General features: G+C 38.8%; 1 protein-coding gene across 2 annotated transcripts in view; it reads right to left on the bottom strand.

Annotated features, from left to right (window-relative positions):
• Positions 1-19,441, bottom strand: part of RFX7 (regulatory factor X7) — a 149,481-nt gene that overhangs the window by 11,979 nt on the left and 118,061 nt on the right. For both annotated transcript variants that reach the window (XM_033436968.2, XM_049705966.1), the window contains 2 exons: positions 1,602-1,718; positions 217-301 (listed from right to left, as the gene is read on the bottom strand). In XM_033436968.2, coding sequence (XP_033292859.2) covers positions 217-301; positions 1,602-1,718 — 202 coding nt within the window. The remainder of the gene's footprint in view (positions 1-216; positions 302-1,601; positions 1,719-19,441) is intronic.

The raw sequence follows: 19,441 nt of genomic DNA, 5'->3' as shown, positions 1-19,441 counted from the left end.
AGATCCATCTTTTTTCTCCTTAATTTCACGAACCACGGTGATATAAGTCATATATGCTAACAGTTACCAGCCACTGTTGAATTTTTTGGCTCATTTATTTAGTAAAAGACAGTTCCTGGTCCCTGGTTTTATCCAAATGAGACCATGCAGAATCGTTTCAATGTTGATAATAAGGTACAATTCTACTTATCAAAAAGAAAAGGCAGAAATTCTTACCCCATCCCCAGTTTTGTGAAAATCAAGATTGGGTAGTGTTGGCATATGAACAAAAGCTTTTTTTCTTAGTCCACTGTAGCAATACGTAATAAATGGTTAAGGTCTGAAGTACTCGAAATTAAATGAACTGTTTATATAGTTAGCACTTGAAAAGTAACCATATATGAAATGAGAATAAAATCAGCCTGAGATACCATCGACTTTCTGAATTCTTCTGTAAAAGAAAACTTAATTATTAGAAGCTCAGGACACCTTTACTCTTTTGAAACTGAAACAGTCCTTGTAGAATGTTACTGGCTCAAATGGAACAAAATGATTTTCATCTGTTATAAATTTTATGAATAAATGTTCCTAATAAGCGGTGCCAGCCACCAGTAACAAACAGGTCAGAAGGAAAGGAATATCCAGATGGAAACCTGGCAGAGAGAAGGGAAACTTTAGCCCAGGGCACTGGGACAAAAACAACTCTTATGAGTGTCACAAGAGCTTTAACCTTTTCACTTCTCTTTTTCCACTGAAACGTACAGGATTATCACCTGTAACATGCCAAAGACACATGAAGACATTTTTGTTTGTACTCAGGAAACAAGACTCGGTCGTGCAACAACTGGTTACAGAACACCTGGAGCCGTTTTAGAAAAGCAGCCTCTCCCCTTCCCCTCTTCATCTCCCCCACAGCAGAATTTTTATGTTTTGGAAAAGGCCAAAAGCTAAGCAGAGAGAAATGATGCATTTCTAATATGATACAGAGACCCTCCATGTTACAATCTTCTTCCAAGGGTAGGAAGAACTTTCGTAAACTCTTAATTTTAATTTCCTTACTTCTGTTTGCTCCTAAGTATTTCTCTATCATGAGAGGGGCCTTTTCTATGCCCTGGCTTTAATTTTAATACAGCCTTTAAAGGGTTGGATGAAAATACAAAGAGAACACTAATCCTACAGCACAAGTTCCACAAAAAAAATTGTTTGAATGTTGTATATATTGCCAAAGAGATCCCTATGTTTCTAAATTAGAGGAAGGAAAGATGATAAACTAACATCTTTCTCCACTTTCACTGACATAATTTACAACTGCTGTACTGTGGTGTGCCTTAGTAATTCTATTGTTAAGGAAAAGAAGATCAGACCATTAAGAACACATTATAGTGACAGAGTAAGGTGAAATCTATCACAATCCTAATAACCACTATTTGTTATTTCTCTTGCAGTGTGATAAACAGCTGGGAAAATACAATTTACAATTATTCTAAGTACTTTTGAGTCATTTATATTTGTTGATTTAAATTTATTTCTAAATATAGTTGCTAGTTGAACTACAGCAGCAGATGTTCTGTAATAAGGGAGAACTTAAAGAGATTACTAAAAACCATTCTGGTAAAGGATATTTAGATTTGCCTCTCGTGCCCAGACGACGTGCCTTCATGTTTGGAAAGACATTTTTCATGATCTTTCCAAAGTCAGCAGCACTTAATGGATGGTAACCAAGATTGTCACAATAGCTCCTGCAAAAGAAGGAGGGATCAATTCAGAGAGAGCAACAGAACTCAGAATCATATTAGCACAGCGTTATTTCAGTCCAATTTGACCTCTATGACAAAGTGAAAAAACACATCTTCAAGTCATTCACCACAAATTTCATTGATACATGCTCATCCTTCTTTAAAGACTAACTCAGGCTTACTTAGCTTGTTTCATCCTCAGGGTACACAGTACTACTGCTTTTAATAGCAAAAACTTGCAGTAAGACATTGGCAGTACAAAGTTTTCCAGATACAATCCAAACGCGCATTCTGAAATGAGAATATCCAGGCTCGACCAGTAGGGCTATACGTTTCCACATATATATCAAGCTCACATACTGGAATAATTTCCAATGTAAACATTACGTGTGTCAGACATTAGAGACAAAACTACTACATGGTTTGGAATAGAAACACGATGTATTAGAACTAAAAGGGACCTTAGGGATCATCTATACCAACACTCTTATTTTACCAATAAGGGAAAAAAATGAAGGCACAGTGTTCTCACCCCCCCCTCCCCCATTATTGCGAGGAGAAAGTACCTTGTAAGGCAGTAACTTCAAGTGGGACCAGGGAAACAAGCCAAGTCTCACCTACTACTAGATCAGGTGTTCTGTTTTTCTATACAGCTGCCAGTCATGGGTAAAAGGCCAATTCCTTCTCTAGCAGTTCAGCAGCAGGAAAATGCCATGTCCTGTTCTGGCTACCAAGGCCAACAGTTATGAGGAGAACCGCTACCAAAGAGCAAGTCAGAGGAATTCCAAAATAACTCAATCAAATCTCCCCAGCTCATCCCCCATTTCAGCATCAACTAGAGCAGCTTCTTGATGAAGCAGTCATGCAGTAGAGAGTCAAGGAGAGAGGTTTAGGATGAAGAAGGAAAACCCCTGGAATGGGCAGCATATAACAGTAACTGGGACTTGAGTTCTTGTAGATGGCTGAATACCCTGGCAACATTCTTGAAGTGACCTGAATTCCAGAAGTCAAATTGGTAGACTCAGGAGAAGGCTGGGACCCCTGGGAGACTTAATAGAGAGAACAGGGTAGGTCTGAAGACTGGTGTTTTTCTTGATTGTGCCCTCCCTATCCCAGCACCAAATACCACACACTTCTGCTGGGGGTGGGGCTGAGGGGAAGGAGAAGAGTTGCCTGGCAAGTGCATTCTCAACAATGCTGCACAGTAGGGAGAAGGGAAAGGAGCTAATATGTATCGAAAACTCCCTCTATAAGAAATATCAGATACATCATATGTAAGTTGGGACTAATACTCCAAGTGTCTGGGGGCCAAGGTTTAAAGCACAAAGTGAAGGAGTGACTATTTTGGGGGGCTGACAATTTAAATGAATTGCATCAAATCATAACCATCTCAGTAGCAAGTTAAATTGGTCATCTTTATGGTTTAAACCAGCGCAGAAAGAAAATGTGAATGATCTCTTTTACACCTTAGGGACTTGATACTTGTTTCCTCTACCTGGAATATTTTCTTACCCCTCAAGCCCCTGCTTGTTATGATTTTGAAAGGGTCTCTACTGACTACCCTATCTAAAGCAGTGCTCTCCTGCCATACCCTCACCATATTCCTTTTGTGTGTACTTTCTTTTCAACGCCTGACTTAAAATTATGTAACAGCCAATTTATTTGTTATGTATCCTCCATTAGACTGTAAGTTCAACCAGGGCAGTGACCATATCTATCTGGTTCATCACTGTATTCTTAGCACTCGGAACAAGACTGAAGAGTCATATTATGCCCACGTGTCACATTAAACCTTAATATGACATACAACTTAAAATGACTTTAAATATGACTTAATAAGTATGTCACATTTAAAATGACAAGAAACCTTAAAGAAACACATAAAACAAACAAAGCAAAGAAGAAAACAGTGCCCACTGGCTCCTATGACAGCACTGGCAGAGGGGCCTAAAAAAACTGAAACCAAATAAAGAGAATCAAAGCAATGAGTCTAATGAGAGATATAATATCCATTCTCTTGTCCTTTTGTGATTTAGGTTTTGATATTTTTTTCATTATATTAGTATACCGAAGTTCTTTATTTTGGCAGAAGGGGTAGGTGAAAGGTTGACAAAATTAAGTATCAGGATGACAAATGCAAAATTTGCTTGTCAAACTGAACTAATCCTGAGTGTGATTTCAGAATGTGACCATCTAGTTTCATCTGGTTTTTGATTCTTATTTATTCCACTAAAAGCAGGGAATTCACTATTTGGAAGAATAACAATGAACTTACCTTTAAAATACTCTTTAGTGGATAAATATATAAAGTATCGGTTGGCCAAAAGGTTCGTTTGGTTTTTTCTGTAAGATGGCTCTAGTAGCACTTATTGTCTTTAACTTCATTCAAAACAATTTTGTTAGATTGTATGTGACAGCTGTCATATCAGCGTGCACTTAAAAAAAGACATCAAAACTGGTGAATTTTTGTGTAGCCATTTTAATATTGAAGATGGAAGAAAAAAAGCAACATTTCAAGAAAGGTAAAAACGCAACCGAAATGCAAAAAAAGATTTGTGCAGCACATGGAGAAGGTGCTGTGACTGACTGAAGGTGTCAAAAGTGGTTTGCGAAGTTCTGTGCTGGAGATTTCTCGTTGGACAATGTTCCACGGTTGGGTAGACAATTGAAGTTGATAGTGATCAAATAGAGATACTAATTGAGATCAATCAACGTCATCCCACGTGGGAGATAGCAGACATACTCAAAATATCCAAATCAAGCGCTGAAAATCATTTGCACCAGCTTGGTTATGTTCATCGCTTTCATGTTTGGGTTCCACATAAGTTAAGCGAAAAAAACCTTCTTGACCGTATTTCCACATGTGATTCTCTACTAAAACATAACGAAAACGCTCTGTTTTTAAAAACAAACTGTGACGGGCGATGAAAAGTGGATACCGTACAATAATGTGAAACAGAACAGATCATGGGGCAAGCGAAATGAACCACCACCAACCACACCAAAGGCCGGTCTTCACCCAAAGAAGGTGATGTTGTGTATATGGTGGTATTGGAAGGGAGTCCTCTATTATGAACTCCTTCTGGAAAATCAAAGATTAAGTCAAACAAGTTCCCAATTAGACCAACTGAAAGCAGCACTCCACGAAAAGCATCCAGAACTAGTCAACAGAAAACACAGAATCTTCCATCAGGACAATGCAAGACCACATGTTTCTCTGATGACCAGGCAAAAACTATTACAGCTTGGCTGGGAAGTTCTGATTCATCCACCATATTCAACAGACATTGCACCTTCAGATTTCCATTTATTTTGGTCTTTACAAAATCCTCTTAATGGAAAAAATTTCAATTCCCTGGAAGACTGTAAAAGGCACCTGGAACAGTTCTTTGCTCAAAAAGATAAAGTTTTGGGAAGATGGAATTATGAAGTTGCCTGAAAAATGGCAGAAGGTGAATACGTTGTTCCATAAAGTTCTTGGTGAAAATGAAAAATGTCTTTTATTTTTACTTAAAACCGAAGGCACTTTTTGGCCAACCCAATACTTTGGAGACATATAATAAACAACTCAAATTATACCTCCTGAATCATATAGTAGGCAATGTTAAGAATAAAACTGCTTATGGTTCAAGACTCTATACGTTGACACCTTACATGTCAAAGAGAAAATAGAGCGCCTCAATTTGAAAGTAACAATGACAATACCCAGACAGGTCATCAATTTCTTTAATTTTGTGAAATTAATGAACTGGAAATGAGTTCATAAGGTTGTATAGTTCAACTTCCTGCCAGGTGTGGAAATGGCTATCCTCCTGAATGATGGGTTACCTCTGAACACTTCTCCTGATAGGAAGGGCTCTATATTGTGACCTGGCCTATCCAATTTTCAGTGGTTCTAATTTTCAAAGAAAAATAACTTATTACAGCCTCTTCCCCATTGAGAAGTTCTAGACATTCAGTGACACTGTTTAATATAATTAAGTATTTATAGGCTATCTATTCATAATTTTGAAACCAGGGCTATATAAGATGCCATAGGTCATTCCAGGCCATGTGGAGATCTTGGATAGTTTACACCTTGTTTTCCTGCTTCATAACTAAACTGCAGGTTGATCAAGCAAGATATGGTGTCAGTTAACACCTAACTCAGCGTCAGATTATATTTATGCAAGACTCAAAAAAGGGGAAGGTACAGAGAATGTTCTGTTCACAGGATAACTAACACTCTAATGCCATTCTTAAAATGAGATTTTTCCTTTGGTCTTGCTCTTTTTTTTAAAAGTATGCTTTACAGACTTTGAAATTAAGCTTAATATTTAATATGGCCATGAACATGTCACTCAAAATCCTCAGTAGCAAGCCAGTCTTCAATGTTTATTCATACCATTTACAAATAAACTATTAAGTTAAAGGTAAACACTGCTTAAAGGTACAAAAATACAAATAAAAATCATAAAAGACTTGTGGCAAAATATAGTCATAGGATACATAACAATACCTGGACAGTTTTGGACTGCTTTGTATGTGTTACATCAATTAATCCCCCCAACCACCTTGAGGCAGGTTGTTTTTTTGTTTTTTTTTGTTTTTTTTCCTGTGAAGCTGTTTTTATAGTTCTTTTGAGACATTAAATTTCAAAACCCATTATAAATAAGCCCCTATTTTCTTACAGATGTTAAAAAAAATGGCCTCAACATTATTTATATGAAAACATTCACACATACTTTAGTATACATAAAGTATATGTTACCTATACTGCCTAAATGCCAGTTAATGAGGATGGTGACAGTAGCTCCTAGAATGCAATTAAGCTGTCTCCTTGCAATGACACATTATTACCTATAAAAAGACTGATGCAAAAGATAATCCTTACATTATTATGTAGAAAATAAAGAAAACAGCATGTGTATAAAATGTTATAAAGTCCAACTGCTTTTATTTATAAGAACATGCTTTCAATTTGTGCACCAAAAATTCTAATTTGCCTATGGACTCCTACAATTCAAGGCATATACTTCTGACTTAATGTATGATTTCAAGATTTTTTATTTTTAACCTCTTGACCAAGTTCACTCATCTCTCCCACCCTCTACCATCATCCTTTGACAACAAACAATATATTATCTATATCTGTTAGCTTTTTTTAAAAGGGATTTTTAGTTTCAACATGGAAGAGACATCACATTGTATTCGTCTTTCTCTGTCTGACTTATTTCACTTAGCATAATGCCCTTGAGGTCCATCCATGTTGCTGCAAATGGAAAGATTTCATTCTTTTTTACAGCTGAATAATATTCCACTGTATATACACACAATTTCTTTATCCATTCATTCATCATTGGACACTTAGGTTGTTTCCATGTCTTGGCTATTGTAAACAGTGCTGCAGTGAACATGAAGGTGCTTATCTTTTTGAGTTAGTGTTTCATTTGTCAGATATATACCCAGAAGTGGAACTCTGGATCATATGATAGTTGTATTTTTAATTTTTTGAGGAACCTCCATACTGTTTTTCATAGTGGCTGCACCAATTTATATTCCTACCAACAGTGCACGAGGGTTCAATTTTCTCCACATCCTCACCAACACTTGTTATTTGAGTTCTTTTTGATAACAGCCATTCTGACAGGTGTGAGGTGATATCTCATTGTGGTTTTTTCATTTCCCTGATGATTTGTGATGTTGAGCATCTTTTCACGTACCTGTTGTCCATCTTTATGTCTTCTTTGGAAAATGTCTATTGAGATGTTCTACCCCATTTTAAAATCGAATTACTTTTTTTTTTTCCGTTATTGAGTTGTATGAGTTTTTTATACACTTTGAATATTAACCCCTTAACAGATATATGACTTGCAAATATTTTCTCCCATTCAGTAGGTTACCTTTTTATTTGGTTGATGGTTTTCTTTGCTGTGTGGAAGTTGTTTGGTTTGATATAGTTCCACTTTTTATCTTTGCTTTTAAAAAATTTTATTTTTGGTGTCAGATTAAAGAAATCATCGCCAAGACCTATGTCAAGGAGCTTGCTACCTATGTTTTCTTCTAGGAGTTTTATGATTTCAGATCTTATGTTCAAGTCTTTAATCCATTTTGAGTTGATTTTCCTGTACAGTATAAGATAGTGTTCCAGTTTCACTCTTTTGCATGTGGCTCTCCAGTTTTCTCAACTCCATTTATTGGAGAGACTGTCCTTACCCCACTAATTTTGGCTCCTCTGTTGTAAATTAATTGATCACATATGTGTGGGTTTATTTCTGGGCTCTCTATTCTGCTCCATTCAACTATGTGTTTGTCTTTATGCCAATACCATACTGCTTTAATTACTATAGATATGAAATAGAGCTTGAAATCAGGGACTGTGATGCTTACACGTTTGTTCGTCTTTCTCAAGATTGCTTTGGCCGCTTGAGGTCTTTTGTGGTTTCATAAAAATTTTAGAATTCTTTGTTCTATTTCTGTGAAAAATGCTATTGGAATTTTGATAGGGATTGTATTGAATCTGTAGACTGCTTTGGGTAGTATGGACATTTTAACACTATTAATTCTCCCAATCCATGAGCACAAAATATCTCTCCACTTATTTGTGCCTTCTTCAACTACTCTCCTTGATGTCTTGTAGTTTTCAGTATGCAGGTCTTGAACATCTTTGGTTAAATGTAATCCTAGGTATTTTATCCTTTTTAATGCAGTTGGAAATGGGATTGTTTTCTTAATTTTGCTTTCTGATAGTTTGTTATTAGTGTGTAGAAATGCAAAAGATTTTCGTGTATTGATTTTGTATCCTGCAACATTACTCAATTTGTTTATTCGTTCTAGAAGTTTTTTTGTTGGAGTCTTTAGGGTTTTCTATATATAACGTCACATCACCTGCAAATGGTGACAGTTTTACTCCCTCCTTTCCAATATAGATGCCTTTTATTTCTTGTTCTTGCCTAATTGCTCTGGCTAAGACTCCCAATACTATGCTGAATAAAAGTGGCAAAAGTGGGCATCCCTGTCTTGTTCCTAATCTTACAGGAAAAGCTTTCAATTTTTGAGTATGATGTTGACTGTGGGCTTGTTGTACAATATATGGCTTCTGTTATGTTGGGGTACATTCCCTTCATAGCCACTTTGTTGAGTTTTTATCATAAATGAATGTTGATTTTTGTCAAATGCTTTTCCTGTAGCTATGGAAACGATCGTATGATTTTTATCCTTCATTTTGTTAATGTGTTGAATCACATTGACTGATTTGTGAATGCTGAGCCAGCCTTGCATCTCTAGAATAAATCCCACTTGATCATGGTGTATGATCCTTTCAATGTATTGTTGAATTGTTTGCTAGTATTTTTTACACCTGTATTCATCAGGAATACTGGCCTGTTATTTTCTTTATTTGTGGCATCCTTGTCCGGTTTGGGGATCAGGGTAATGCTGGCCTCACAAAATGAGTTTGGAAGAGTTTCCACCCCTTCTATTTTTTGGAAGAGTTTGAGAAGGACAGGTAGTAATTCTTCTTTGAATGTTTGGTGGAATTCACCAGTGAACCTGCCTGGTCCTGGACTTTTGTTTGTTGGCAGGTTTTTGATTAGTGATTCCGTCTCCTTACTAGTAATCAGTTGGTTCAGATTTTCTATTTCTTCATGATTCAGTCTTGGTAGGTTGTATGTTTCTAGGAGTTTATCCATTTCTTCTAGGTTGTTCAATATGTTGGCATATATCTGTTCAAAGTAGTCTTGTATGATCCTTTGTATTCTGTGCTATCAGTTGTACCATCTTCTCTTCACTTCTGTTGTTATTTATTTGAGTCCTCTCTTTTTTTCTTGGTGAGTCTAGCTTACGGTTTTTCAGTATTGTTTATCTTTTCAGAGAACCAGCTCTTATTTTCATTGATATTTTCTATTGTCTCTTTCATTTATTTCTGCTCTAACCTTTGTTATTTCTTTCCTTCTAGTAACTTTAGGCTTTATTCTTCTTTATCTAGTGAGGTGAAAAGTAAGGTTGTTTATTTGAGACTCTTCTTGTTTCTTAAGGTAGGCATTTATTGCCATTAACTTTCCTCTTAGAACTGCTTTTACTGTATTCCATAAACTTTGTTATATTCCCATTTTCATTAGTCTCAAAGTATTTTTTATTTCTCTTTCAATTTCTTCTTTGACTCATTGGTTGTTCAAGTAGCATGTTGTTTAAGTTCCACATATTTGTGAACTTTACACTTTTCTTCATGTAATTGATTTCTAGATTCATACCGCTGTGGTTGGAAGAGATGCTTGACATGATGTCAATTCTCTTACATTTATTAAGACTTTGTCTTGTGGCTTAACATATGATCTATCCTGGAGAATGTTCCATCTGTACTTGAAAAGAACGTATTCTCTTGTTTTTGGATGGAATGTCTTTTATATATCTGTTAAGTATATCTGGTCTACTGTGCCTTTTTTTTTTTTTTTTTTTTTTTTTTTCAGTATGCAGGCCTCTCACTGTTGTGGCCTCCCGTTGTGGAGCACAGGCTCCGGACGCGCAGGCTCAGAGGCCATGGCTCACGGGCCCAGCTGCTCCGTGGCATGTGGGATCTTCCTGGACTGGGGCACAAACCCGTGTCCCCCGCATCGGCAGACGGACCCTCAACCACTGCGCCACCAGGGAAGCCCTTACTGTGTCTTTTAAGGATGATGTTTCCTTATTGATTTTCTGTCTGGATGATCTATCCACTGAGGTAAAGGGGGCATTAGAGTCCGCTACTATTGTTGTACTGGTGTCTGTTTCTCACTTCAAGTTTGTTAATATATGCTTTACATATTTAGGTCCCCCTAAGTTGGATACAAAAATATTTTATAAATGTTTTATCTTCTTGTTGGGTTGGCCCAATATAATATAATGTCTTCTTTGTCTCTTATTATATAGCCTTTGTTTGAAAGTCAATTTTGATAAAAGTATAGCTACCCCAGCTTATTTTGGTTTCTGTTTTCATGGAATATTTTCTATCCCTTCACTTTCAAGTCTCTGTGTGTCCTTATATCTAAATCAAGTCTCCTGTAGGTAGCATATAAATGGGTTTTGTTTTTTATCTTTTCAGCCACTCTGTCTTTTGATTGAAGGAGTTAGTAAATTTACATTTAAAGTAATTATTGACAGGTATGTACTTATTGCCATCTTATTTGTTTTCTGGAAGTTTTTGTGGTTCCTCTCTTGCTCTTGCTCTCTTTCTTTGTAGTCTGATGACCTTCTTTAGTGATATGCTTGTACTGCTTTCTCTCTATCTTTTGTGAATTTACTATAGGTTTTTGCTTTATGGTTACCATAAGGCTTACATATAAAAACTTTTAACAGTCTACTTCAGGTGGTTAACACCTTAAATTTGATTACATTCTGAAGTTCAGCGTTTTTACTCTGCCCTCCAATGTTTTATGTCACATTTTATATCTTTTAATCTTCTGTATCCATTAGTTATTATAATCATAGTTTTACTACTTGTTTTTTTATCTTCATACTAGCTTTATAACTAACCCATTACATTTACTATATATTTACTTTCTCAGTGACACTTATTCTTTCATATGTTTTCTTGTTACTAGTTAGTACCCTTTCTTTAGAGCTTATAGAAGTCCCTTTAACATTTCTTGTAAGGCTGGTTCATGGGTGATAAACTCCTTTAGCTTTTGCTTGGTTTAAAATCTCTTTATCTCTCCTTCCATTCTGAATGATAACTTTGCTGGATAGAGTATTCTTGATCACAGATGGAGATTTTTTTCCTTTTAGCATTTTGAATATATTGTGCCAATCCCAAAGGCTTGTGAAGTTTCTGCTGACCAATCTGCAGGTAATCTTATGAGGGTCTGCTTGTACATAACTAGTTGTTTTTTCTTGCTGCTTTTAAGATTCTCTCCATGTCTTTAACTTCTGACATTTTAATTATAATGTGTCTTATCTCCATTTTATTAAGAATTTTTGCTGAGGTTTTACCTTGTTCTTTCATTTGGAACACATATATATATATTTTTTAAATTTATTTATTTATTTATTTTTGGCTGCATTGGGTCTTCGTTGCTGTGCGTGGGCTTTCTCTAGTTGCGGCAAGCGGGGGCTACTCTTTGTTGTGGTGCACGGGTTTCTCATTGTGGTGGCTTCTCTTGTGGAGCATGGGCTCTAGGCGCACGGGTTTCAGTAGTTGTGGCTCTCAGGCTCAGTAGTTGTGACTTGCAGGCTCTAGAGCGCAGGCTCAATAGTTGTGGCGCACGGGCTTAGTTGCTAAGCAGCATATGGGATCTTCATGGACCAGGGCTCGAACCCATGTCCCCTGCACTGGCAGGCAGATTCTTAACCACTGTGCCACCAGGGAAGTCCCTGGAACATATTCCTTTGTTTCTTCATTTTGCTTAACTCTGTGTTGGTTTCTATGCAGTAGATGAAACTACCACCCCTCCCAGTCTTGAAGGATGTAGGAGATGAAACTTGTTGTTCAACTCTGTCCTAGGTCTTGGTTGTCCCTTAAACTTTTGTGCTTGTCCAAGCAGCTTATTATATCTTTAATAGCTCCCAGTAGTTAGGTATGTACCAAGACCTATCAAGGTCCCAGAAGGGAGGATCTCAGCACCTAAAATCAGGCTGACTGGAAGTTGGACCCTCAGGCAGCAGCTTTTAAAAGTATGCAAGTATATATAGTCCAGTATGACTATAGCATAAACGCTGCTTGCCACCAGAGCCAAGCAATCTGGAGGTGTCACTTGGGAAGTTGCAAAAATCAGGGCTCCTGACAAGTGTATGAGATACTGGTGAGCTGGAGCAAGGCAGAGGGAAAGAGGCAAGACTACATCTGTTCCTTGAGAGTAGCTCTGTAGGCCACTAGACATATGCCAAACCTGAAGCCTACCCCTTAGGCCAAAGCTCGAGGAAAGCAGAGGCTTCCTTCACAGAAAAACTGGGGATGGGAGGGGGTGTCCCAGTCTGCCGTCTGTGCAGTGCCTTGGAGGTGGTACCTGGCCAAGAACTGTCTTTCCAACTGCCACATTACTCTGGAATGACCCAGGAATGCAAGCCCCCCCGGCTACCAGAGCCAGTTGATTTAGGGGCATCCCCTGGGCAGTGGCTACAAAAACCAGGCTGCCAGATGAATGGAAAGCTCCCCCTGGGGGCACACTGGCATTCAGGAGTGTGGCAGAGGGAGAGCACGAAGATAGCACCAGCCCTCTGAGGTCTCCGAAAAGGATTACAATCAGCTGCTAGATACACGGTTAAGTAGAAGCCTGCCCCTCAGGCTGCAGCCGTGACAGCTGGGTAACAGGTCTCTACAGAAAAACTGAACTCTTGGGTCTGTGACTGCTGCTGTGCCTAGAGGTGGTAGCTGTTGAAGAACTCTTTCTCTGTTGGTTACAGTCCTGTGGGACCCTTTACTGTAAGCCCCACTGGCACCGGTGCCATGCTATGTAGAGGTATCCTCTGGCAGCAGCCACAAAAATCAGGGTGCCAGACAAGGGTGTAAGATCTCCTTTCTGGGTGACTGTGTGTTACAGTTCCATTGGACCGGGAACACAAGCTCCCCTGGCCTCCAAAGCAAGGCAATTAAGACGTGTCTCCTGGGCGGAAACTGCAAAAATCAGGGCACCAGATACATGTAGTAGCTCCCTTCTGGGAGATACTGATATTCTGGAGCACAGCAAAGAGAGACTGCAAAGATAGCACCTGCAAGTCTCTGTCCCTGGACAGTGTTCCAGCTGTCTCCTAGATGTGTCTTCAATCGGATGCCTACCCCTCAGGCTGATGCTTTAATATAAGTAGGTGATCCTCCTTCCCTTATGTCTGGGCAAGACAGGCTGACTCTGAGCTGGCCCCTGGGGCAGGTAAGTCCGAGTGTGTAGGCCCTCCAATAGCCATGTCTCAGAACCTTATAGTCTTGTGGTTCTCGGGCTGTGAGCCCCACTGGTTTTCAAAATTATATGTTTTTTTGAGGGTTCGTCTCTCAGGTGCAGGTCTTAAAACTTGGGGTGTGCAATGTGGAGTGTGAACCCTTTGCTCCTAATGAGAAGCTCCGGGTTTTGAGTTCCCTCTTGATTGGAGGTTGCTGTGTCACTGGTGGGGTTTATGGCAAGATTGTGTCTGAGCCTCCCCTACCTGCTTCATGTGGCTTTCTTCTTGTTTGTCTGATGTGTAGTCGTCACTCGGCCAGCCTTTCGGTTTTTTTAAAGAGGAAATTTTCCATATGTAGCTGGAGACTCAATGTGTCCATGGGAGGAGATGAGTTCAAGAGCTTCCTGCATCAAGATCTTGAACTGTTCTCCCCAAGTATTTTTTATTATACACATTTTATAAATGAGACACTTGCATAGAGAGGTGAATCTGGAAAGAATTTGCTCATCTAGCCTAATCCACTCATTTTATACGTGAGAAGATTTTGTTACTAATCAGTGAGTGTAAGCAAACTGAATGGCTTGGAAAGCAACCAAAATTATATCACTGAAAGTTTTTCTAATACTTCTAAAGAGAAGAACTTATTAATTTCTATTAGGAGTCTTTTTCTTACCAAGACCTATAGTATTATTAACATTCATGTATTACAGATGACAATAAAAGATGGAATTTAGAAAGGTCCCAAAGACATGATAGAATTATATTCCCTTACAAGTATTAAGCAAATAATACATTCGCTAGGTAATACATAAATGAGGTAAAAGTAATACGGTCAAACGTCTAATTAGCCTGAGCCTTTGAAAGTATAACAGTTGTTGAAATCCTCCAATAATTTTAAGGTACAGTTAGATAGAGTTTCTGGAGAGAAAACTCTTTGAAGGGGCCTGACCTTGATCATAAAGAGATTTGATTTTTCTATTGTTCCAGGTTCTGGACAGAACAATAATACACAGCTGAGTCTGAGGCATGGCTAAAGTCCACCAGAGTCTGGCATTTGACAGGAACACTCAGAGAATACTGCAGAAGTACACAGTGTAAAGTACATGAAGGTTTGGTGTCCCAGGGAATAGCACAGCTGGAAAAGCACTGCATAAGTCTGTTGGTTAGTTATGGTGTCTTCTAGTCTAGGCCCTGGAGAGAAATTAAGAGCTGTTAATAGTACTATTAAGCCGAGCTTAGACTAAGATCAAACATCACCTTTGAAATTCACGTGGTAAATCTTATTTTTGTGGTAACTACATAATAAACAATATACTTAAAAGATTACTTTGAAGTCAACATAATTAATTTAAAGAAGAATTAGAGCATCTCCCCACAACTAGGACACCTGCTGGCTGCTGGTGGGGAACACTGATGCCCAAGGAGATAGGAGGAACCCTCAAGTGAACCAGTAGGACATGGGGGGACTGAGGGGGGAGGGCAGTGGAGGCCAGACAGGATCGGCACCCTTGAGACCAGGGAGATCAAGAGAGGCAGGCAGGAGGGACTCTGCAGGAAGAGCGGGAGAGAAGCGGAGGGTGACCGCCTGGCCCACTTGGGCCGGGGAGCCTGTTGAGCTCCCAAGCCGGTACCCGACTCCAAAGCCCCATCCAGGTGCCATGGGTCCTGGAGGCATAGGAGGGAGCCTGGGGAAATCAGGAGAGGCAGGCAGGAGGGGCCCTCCAGCAGGAACGGGAGAGAAGTGGAGGGCGACTGCCCCACCTACTCGGGCCTGGGAGCCTGCTGAGCTCCCAGGCCAGTCCCCTGTCCTCTGAGGCCCCCCTGTCCCCGCTGCCACGTTGGTTCTCGGGGCATAGGAGAGATCAGGAAAGACAGGCGGGAGAGGCCCTCCCAGACCGGAGGAGCAGGAGAGGAGAGGAGGGCGTTTACCCCGCCCACTCGAGCCCAGGAAGCCTGCTGGGATCCCAGGTGAGGTCCTCTGCCCTCTGAGACCAGGGGTGGGGGCATGTCTGGGCCCCTTCTGTTCCTTGAGCTTAACTAAGCTCCAACCCCCACAGACCCCAGGGCCTTTTCCAGCCCTGTGGGTCCTAAGCATAGGCCCTGCCCACAACCCAAACCTCACCCTTGTTTCAGCCCCCCCCTCCACAGCCAAGGCCTCCCCCCAACAACTTTTTTTCTTTTCCCCCATCCCCTTTCTTACTATTGTGGTACTGATGTACCTTCTGGTTGTTTATTCATCTATATTTTTATTTTTAAGTTCTTTCTAACATATCTGTTACTTTCCTAGTCTAATTTTATTTTTTACTTTGTAATTGCTTTTTTGTTTTGTTTTGTTTTGTTTGCCATCCCACGCAGCTTGCGGGATCTTGGTTCACGAGCCAGAGGTCGGGCCGAAGCTCCTGCGGTGGGAGCTGCAAGTCCGAACTACTGGACTAACAGAGAACCTCAGACCCCAGGGAATATTCATCAGAATGAGGTCTCACAAAGTTCCTCATCTCAGCACCAAGACCCAGCTCTACCCAACAGCCGACAACCCCCAGTGTTGGAAGCCTCAGGCCAAACAACCAGTAAAACAGGAACACAATCCCATCCATCAAAAAAAACAAAGAAAAAAGAAAAAGAGACGGCAAAACAATATGTCACAGTTGAAGGAGCAAGGTAAAAACCTACAAGACCAAATGAATGAAGAGGAAATAGGCAGTCTACCTGAAAAAGAATTCAGAGTAATGACAGTAAAGATGATCCAGAATCTCAGAAAGAGAACGGAGGTACAAACTGAGAAAATACAAGAAATGTTTAACAAAGATCTAGAAGAACTAAAGACCAAGCAAACAGAGATGAACAACACAATACTGAAATGAAAAACACACTAAAGGCATCAATAACAGAATAACTGAGGCAGAAGAATGAATATGGGAGCAGGAAGACAAAATGGTGGAAATAATTGCCAAGGAGAAGATTAAAGAAAAAAGAATGAAAAGAATGGAAGACAATCTCAGAGACCTCTGGGACAACACTAAACGCAACAACATTTGAATTATAGGATTCCCAGAAAAAGAAGAGAAAAAGAAAGGGTGTGAGAAAATATTTGAAGAGATTATAGCTAAAAACTTCCCTAACATGGGAAAGGAAATAGTCACCCAAGTCCAGGAAGTACAGAGAGTCCCATACAGGATAAACCCTAGGCAAAACACACCAAGATACATATTAATCAAACTAACAAAGATTAAATTCAAAGAAAAGATATTAAAACCAGCAAGGGAAAAACAAAAAGTAACACACAAAGGAATCCCCATGAGGTTATCAGCTGATTTTTCAGCGGAAACTCTGCAGGCCAGAAGGGAGTGGCAGGATATACTTAAAGTGATGAAAGAGAAAAACCTACAACCAAGATTACTCTACCCAGCAAGGATCTCATTCAGATTCGATGAAGTCAAAAGCTTTTCAGACAAGCAAAAGCTAAGAGAAATGAGCACCACCAAACCAGCTTTAAAACAAATGCTAAAGAAACTTCTCTAGGCAGGAAACACAAGAGAAGAAAGAGACCCACAAAAACAAACCAAGGAGCACACATATCTATAACAACCTTGAATGTAAATGGATTAAATGCCCCAACCAAAAGAGACAGACTGGCTGAATGGATACAAAAAGAAGACCCATATATATGCTGTCTACAAGAGACCCACTTCAGACCTAGGGACACATACAGACTGAAAGTGAGGGGATGGAAAAAGATATTCCATGCAAATGGAAATCAAAAGAAAGCTGGAGTAGCAATTCTCATATCAGATAAAATAGACTTTTAAAATAAAGATAATTATAAGAGACAAGGAAGGACACTACGTAATGATCAAGGGATCAATCCAAGAAGATATAACAACTATAAATATATATGCACCCAACATAGGAGCACCTCAATACATAAGGCAACTGCTAACAGCTATAAAAGAGGAAATCGACAGTAACAAAGTAATAGTGGGGGACTTTAACTCCTCACTTACACCAATGGACAACCATCCAAACAGAAAATTAATAAGGAAACAGGAGCTTTAAATGACACAATAGACCAGATAGATTTAATTGATATTTATAGGACAGTCCATCCAAAAACAGCAGATTACACTTTCTTCTCAAGTGCACATGGAACATTCTCCAGGATAGATCACATCTCGGGTGACAAATCAAGCCTCGGAAAATGAAAGAAAATTGAAATCATATCAAGCATCTTTTCTGACCATAACGCTATGAGATTGGAAATCAATTACAGGAAAAAAATTGTAAAATACACAAATACATGGAGGCTAAACAGTGTGCTACTAAATAACCAAGAGATCACTGAAGAAATCAAAGAAGAAATAAAAAAATACATAAAAACAAATGACAATAAAAACAGGACAACACAAAACCTATGGGACGCAGCAAAAGCAGTTCTAATAGGGAAGCTTATAGCAATTCAATCTCACCTCAAGAAACAAGAAAAATCTCAAATAAACAATCTAAGCCTACACTTAAAACAACCAGAGAAAGAAGAACAAAGAAAACCCAAAATCAGTAGAAGGAAAGAAATCATATAGAGTAGAAATAAATTCAATAGAAACGGAGAAAACAATAGCAAAGTTCAATAAAACTAAAAGCTGGTTCTTTGAGAAGATAAAATTGATAAACCCTTAGCCAAAGTCATCAAGAAAAAAAGGGAGAGGATGCAAATCAATAAAATTAGAAATGAAAAAGGAGAAATCACCACTGACACTGCAGAAATACAAAGGATTATAAGACACTACTACAAACAACTATATGCCAATAAAATGGACAACCATGAAGAAACGGAAAAATTCTTGGAAAGGTACAATCTTCCAGATTGAACCAGGAAGAATTAGAAAATATAAACAGACATATCACAAGTAATGAAATTGAAAACGTAATTAAAAATCTTCCAACAAACAAAAGTCCAGGACCTGATGGCTTCACAGGCAAATTCTATCAAACATTTAGAGAAGACCTAACACCAATCCTTCTCAAACTCTTCCAAAAAATTGCAGTGGGAGAAACACTCCCAAATTCATTCTACAAAGCCATCACCCTGATACCAAAACCAGAAAAAGATATCACAAAAAAAGAAAATTACAGAGCAATATCACTGATGAACACAGATGCAAAAATATGAACAAAATACTAGCAAACAGAACCCAACAGCACGTTAAAAGGATCATACACCATGATCAAGTGAGACTTATTCCAGGGATGCAAGGATTCTTCAATATATGCAAATCAATCAATGTGATACACCATATTAACAAATTAGGAAAAAAACCCATATGATCATCTCAATACATGCAGAAAAAGCTTTTGACACAATTCAACACCCATTTATGATAAAAACTCTCCAGAAAATAGGCATAGAGGGAACCTACCTCCACATAATAAAAGCCATATATGACAAACCCACAGCAAGCATCATACTCAATGGTGAAAAACTGAAAGCATTTCCACTAAGATCAGGAACAAGACAAGGACGTCCACTCTTGCCACTATTATTCAACATAGTTTTGGAAGTCCTAGCCACAGCAATCAGAGAAGAAAAGGAAATAAAAGGAATACAAGTTGGAAAATAAGAGGTAAAACTGTCACTGTTTGTTGATCACATGATACTATACATGGAAAATCCTAAAGATGCCACCAGAAATCTACTAGAGCTAATCAATGAATTTGGTAAGGTTGCCGGATACAAAATTAATGCACAGAAATCTCTGGCATTCCTATACACCAACAATGAAAAAGCAGAAAGAGAAATTAAGGAAAACTCCCATTTACCATTGCAATAAAAAGAATAAAATACCTAGGAATAAACCTGCCTAAGGAGGTGAAAGACTTGTCCACAGAAAACTATAAAACACTGATGA

The sequence above is a fragment of the Orcinus orca genome, chromosome 2 (genome assembly GCF_937001465.1).
Source record: "Orcinus orca chromosome 2, mOrcOrc1.1, whole genome shotgun sequence".
Classification (NCBI taxonomy): Eukaryota; Metazoa; Chordata; class Mammalia; order Artiodactyla; family Delphinidae; genus Orcinus; species Orcinus orca.
Note: the sequence above shows the minus strand (reverse complement) of the source record. Positions and strands in the feature narration are given on the sequence as shown.